General features: G+C 33.7%; 1 protein-coding gene across 1 annotated transcript; it reads left to right on the top strand.

The window, feature by feature from the left end:
• Window positions 1-2,006: 2,006 nt before the first annotated feature.
• On the top strand, window positions 2,007-2,363 carry LOC132162890 (disease resistance protein RLM3-like). The gene has a single exon (XM_059573110.1). It carries the CDS (start codon window positions 2,007-2,009, stop codon window positions 2,361-2,363), a length of 357 nt encoding a protein of 118 aa, XP_059429093.1.
• The last annotated feature ends 3,563 nt before the right edge of the window (window positions 2,364-5,926 follow it).

Genomic DNA, 5,926 nt, shown 5'->3' with positions numbered 1-5,926 from the left:
TCCATATTGGTTAGGATGTCAGAATTGGAGACTCCAAACTCAGAAATGGAAAATGTTTTTGCTTTTAAGAATAAGTTGAAAATTTCAAACCAGTTCTGAACACATTCCTGCAATGAGAATTCTGTTTTAGCTTCAATATACACCGAAAGATTTGTCATTTCAAAATTCCAGATCAGAAGTTATCTTATTATGGCATCATTAGAGCACATGCCTCTTTTTTTCTAAATTGCAGAGCTTTTCCACTTTGAATTTTAGATGTGTAGAAGGAATGGAAACCCTTTACTACGTAGTAAGTCCATTAGATTTGATGGACCTTTTTACATTATAAGCAATCACTCCATCATTTCACCATCACCCCCAATGAGGTTTGATAATTGAGACAAATATACTAATAGAACCAATATATAGGAGTAAATGGACCACACGATGTTGATGACAATACGAACAATGAATGCGATCTTATCAGAGCCAAAAGTGACATTAATTACACGATGACTCCACATTCTTGGTGAATGCCAAGCTACCACCCGAGTGATCCCTAGCTAAAATTAAACCATGTAGGTCATTGCAACTTTCTTCACACACTGACAGATGAAAAGAATTGAGGTGGCACAAGAATAGAAAAATTGGACAAAATTTCTCTATATATATATATATATCCAAGCTTTTTTTCCTCCAATGATTTCCTTATTAATTTGCCGCCGCCCTAACTAAAGAACTGCCTGTACCATTAGCTAGCCTTAAGAATATGAAACACAACTCCGTATGCCATTATTAGATTACCATTTACAAATATCATAGGTATCTAAGCTAAACTATGACATATCTTCTAAGTGGGAAATCTAAAATTAGTATTAATGTATAATGCCTTTGAACCTTCCATGACCTTGATGTATATATATTTTTTGGGCACCCTCACATTGCAAGCTAGTTTTGAAGGGTAAGAGTTTATATCATTTGATATCAGAGTCACTACCACTTTGAAGGGTAAGGGTTTGTGGCCACGTCACAAATGAGGCAACCAAGGAAAGGCTGCTACATGTGGAAAATAGGGTCCACGAAGTCACTTAGCCAGGAATGATGGGTTGTCAGGACATCAACAAAACGTGGTGATATATTACAACCCTAAGTATCCTACATCAATTAAGTGCAATCTTAACTATGTATATATAAACCTATTGGGCACCCTTACCTTATCTTGCAAACCAGTCTTCAAGGCTAAGTTCTACTTAAAGCTTATTTCTTTTGGTATCAAAACCACCATCACATTGAGTGTGAAATCGATTAAGTTGCGGTTTTGAAGCCAAGTCACAAAGGGGACAACATGAGGTGGGTTGCTACATGTTGAATATAGGATCCACGAGTATCCTAACCAGGAATGAATGGCCATCGAGACATCAGATGTGGAGCGTAGTAATATGTTACTATTGTAATTGTCACACAACAATTAAGTGTAATTTTAAAACTTTTGAATAATTGTAAGTGCATTATATATTGATAGTATTGTTTTTCATATATAATGAATGTCTTTCATAGAATAAATGCTTAGTTTATTAGAGTCCGTCTCAAGTGTTTGAGAAATTGTATACGCTAACATACAGTCTTATAGATTTTATAATTATTTTTGAAAATAGAAAATGAATCCACATAAGTGAAAGCATAAGTCCTATAAATTCAATAATTATTTTCATAAATGGAAATGGAAATTGAATTCACAAAAATTTAAAGTGTAGGTCCTACAAATTATTTAATAATCATCTTAAAAAATAAAAAATAAAAAATGAAAAATAGCTTCATATTTTTTTTCCCAACGCGGGCGCTTTCTACAGTGCATTGGGCCATGCTTTCTTTCATTTCCCACTACCTTTCTACGACCTTTTGTATTCTTTTTCTTTTTGACTCAACGTGAACGCGGCATCGTACACCACCCAAGAGGGATCCTATGGGCCTTTACTCGATTACTGCGTTCTATCTTTTTTCCTTTCACGAGCTTTGTAGCTTCTTTCATGGCTTTCCCAGTAGTAGCTTCTTCTTCTGTCATTACCCGTCCATCTTCTTTCGATGTGTACTTGAGCTTTAGAGGTGAAGATACCCGCAACAATTTTATTGCTCATCTATTCAAGGCTCTAGATCAAAAGGGAATCTATACCTACATGGATGACAAACTCGAAGGAGGAGAAGAAATTTCACCGGCTCTTCTCAAAGCCATCAAAGAGTCGAGGATTGCAATTATTGTACTCTCTGAAAACTATGCAGCATTCACATGGTGCTTAGACGAGCTGAAGGAAATCCTTGAGTGCAGAGAAAAAAATCAACAAACTGTTCTGCCAGTATTTTACAAAGTACTTCCCTCGAACGTATGATATCAAAAAAAGAAATTTGGTGAAGCATTGGCCAAACATACAGGCAGATTCAAAAAGGAAATTGTGCAAAGGTGGAACAAAGACCTAGAGAAAGTTTCCGAATTGTCCGGCTACCATTTGACGAATGGGTATTTCTGATCTTTTATATATATACAGGCAAAATAATTTATTGAATTAATGTAGTAGTCGCTTGCACATGGATAACATTAATTGGATCGTAATTAGCTTACTTATGCATGTGTAGCACATGTGAACTATTTTACACAAATAAATGTTAACTCACTTCTAAAGTACTTATAGCTTGTTTCCTAAATTGTTGTGTTCAAGAAATTAAATTCATTAAATTATTTTGTTTAAGACCACTTAATTTACTTAAATAATTTATGGATGATCTAATTGTTGAAGATGAACTTTGCTTTTATTCTGGTATGCAAGGATTTGGGTGTAGGTCAAGATTTAACGGAATTTGTAAAAACACCCATGTCTGAATCTTTACAATTTTTTTTTTTTTGTTTCTAGGAAAAAAAATTGGAGTATTTTGGAATTTTGATAGGATTCAACAGAAAAACTTAACAGAGGGGTGACATTACAAAAGAATTAGAAGTTCGATACATTAAATTAAAAGTTTTTGAACTTTGGGAAGTAATTGCAAAAGTGAAGGAAATTCAATAGGGTGAAGTGAAGTTTTCCGATATTTTAAAAGTTAAGAAAAATTAAATTATTTAATCTGAAAAGTTTCGCAAGAATAAAGAAAAATTCGATACTGAAAACTTTGAATAAATCCAAATTGAATAGTGCAATACCGCAAATGACTTAAGATAGATAGCTATACATAATTTAGTGGATAAGAACTTCTATTTTAAATAGTTTTTATTATTAAATATTAAGTTATACTAAGCACATATATTTTGAAACTAAGATGTCATTTTTTTACATCTATATCAAGATGAATGAAAGCATTGTACGAAAAATGAATGATAATTATCACAAAAAAATATGTGTTTTTTGACGTGGCAAACAGTAACTTATGTTTGCCACGTCAAAAACTTTTGACGTGTCTAAGCAAACTTTTGAATGTTTTCGGTCTAAATTATTGGGTGGCTTACACTATATATCTTTGCTATACTTTGAAATAAATTAATGAACTCACAAATTTAAGCCATTCCTAGTAGCCTCATCAAATTTTACTCACCAAAATAACCAAAAGTACACTTTTCTCTATTTTAACAACTCATCTTTTCAGAGCACACTTTTAGCAGCCTCACTATTTTAACAATCCACTTTCAGTATTCCATTTAAATATTATTTCAAATTCTTCTATATATATATATATATATATATATATATATAATACTTTTTCAAAGAATATAGAAGGACAGAGAAAAGTTATATTATTTTTTATTCATTTGGTGTGTAAATAGTATTAACTAAAGATAGTGAGTACTGTTCACTCACCTTTTATTTTGGGTTAAAATGGTGTGGCTGAAAATGGAAGATTTTAGTCACTTTTGTTAAATTGCCTCATCAAAATAACAAACAAAAAAAAAAAAAGTTTTGGTGAGGCTGCTAGGAATGCGTTCCAACTTGTTTAAAAATTGGTATTACAATTAATTTTTTTAACACGAAAATGTCATGCGGCATTGAATTGAAAGACAAAACTAAAAAACATAAAGAAAAAGATCACTTTTTTTTTTTTTTTCTTTTTCTAATAGAAAGAGGGGAAAAGGACTACAGGGGAGGATCTTTCCCACTTCTGATCCGTAAGGAAGAGAGAATAGGAGATCCCGTGGGAATGCTTCCAAAAACAAGATGGAAAGCGGCCCATTTAGCTAAAGTATGTGCACGAAAATTGGCACATTTGGACACTTTCAAAGCATTCCAACTTTGAAAAGAAGAAAGAGATAAACTAATATCAGAAATACAATTAGCAAAAGACCAAGACAAAAAAAGAGTAGGGTTGTTTATGGCCAAAACAACAAGGAGAGCATCCCCTTCCAAAAAGAGCTTATCACACCCTGAAAAAACAGCCAAGCGTATTGCCAACAAAGCTGCAGAGGCTTCTCCTTGTAGCACATCAGTAGAGAGAAGTTTAAGAGTAACAGCACCAACAATATCACCTTTTTCATCACTAAGCACCACTGCCGCTACTGCAAAAGTTCCAGTTACTGCTACATCAAAATTACATTTAAAACAGCCTACAGCCGGAGGCACCCACAAAGAGGGAAGGGCAAGCTCACGCCAAGCTTCTATATGATGATTCAAACTTGAAGAAATCTGAAAAATAGCTGCACTCGATCTGGGCTGCACCCTCCTCTCCGCCTTTAATAAGATTTCCTATGCATGTAACCTTGATTTAATACAACATAAAAGTCATTTTACATGCATAATCTAATATAATTTCTGTTTTAGTACTACAATCATATATATGAGACTTAACACTTCATACTTCATAATATAAGTTTTTAGCACCCATTTCAAACAAAAATACTTAATTATTATTGGATGATGCAAGATGAAACAATTATTCAATTTACTAAAAATTTAACATTTTAAACAAAAATAACCCCATCTGATAAATAAAAAAGAAAATTAGATCAAATGCAGTTACGTTTTAGAGTAAAATGCAAAAAAACACTCTTGATATCAATAAGGCGAAACCAAATTCGAGAATGACCAAAAAAAATAAAGACTGAAAAGTATGAGTATTTACGGGACGACATGTGATCAATCAATAGGAGGATTGAGATTTTGTGGAGGGAAGGATTAAATCATATCTTGTTGCCTACCATTTTCATTTGTTACAAAGAAAAAATATGTATGTAAATCATGCTCCTATATCTTTTCATGTGACTACTCCAGCTCATTTAATGTTTGTTCTTTTTTTTTTTATATATATATATATATATATAATCTTTTTCATTGGTAGGAATGAATCTAAATTTATAAACGAAATTGTTCAAGTGGTCTCAACAATGGTAAGTCCTACATGCTTAAACGTCCCGGCCAATTATCCAGTTGGAATAGAGTCTCATGTGCAAGGCATCAATGTGCTTTTAAGAATTGGAATGAGAGACAAACGAATGGTAGGAATCTTTGGAGTTGGTGGAATTGGGAAGACAACTATCGCCGAAGCGATCTATAAGTTGGAGATAAACAATCTGTTAGTTCTTGTGTTGGCTTAATTCAGTTCCAAAATGTAGATGCTACTGTTCACAGCTCAAACACTGATATAGAATGCTCAGAATCCAATCTCCACCGTTCATAATGTAGATTCATGTGTTATGAACGTCCCTGCAAAATTTCAGCTCAATCAGACCACAAACGCCTATCGATCGGAACTGTTGATCAAGACTGGACAGGCCGGGTCCGGACCGCAATTCCCCGGGTCCGGACCTCATTTCCAGAAACTAAAATCTTGCTCCGCAAAGCCGTGTCCAGACCGCCCATTAACATGTCCGGACACCCCGTAAGTTTTAGGCCCAAAAACGTGATTTTAAGTGGGTTAGGTCTAGGGTTTTGTCGGGGGTATATATACATCATTATAGAAGAGAGAGGTATGAATT

The sequence above is a fragment of the Corylus avellana genome, chromosome ca10 (assembly GCF_901000735.1).
Source record: "Corylus avellana chromosome ca10, CavTom2PMs-1.0".
NCBI classification, from domain to species: domain Eukaryota; kingdom Viridiplantae; phylum Streptophyta; class Magnoliopsida; order Fagales; family Betulaceae; genus Corylus; species Corylus avellana.
The sequence above is the reverse complement of the archived record's forward strand: the minus strand, read 5'-3'. Positions and strand labels throughout refer to the sequence as shown.

Coding starts and splice junctions, on each gene's coding strand:
- LOC132162890 (XM_059573110.1), top strand. CDS start 2,007: ATGGCTTTCCCAGTAGTAGCTTCTTCTTCTGTCATTACCCGTCCATCT.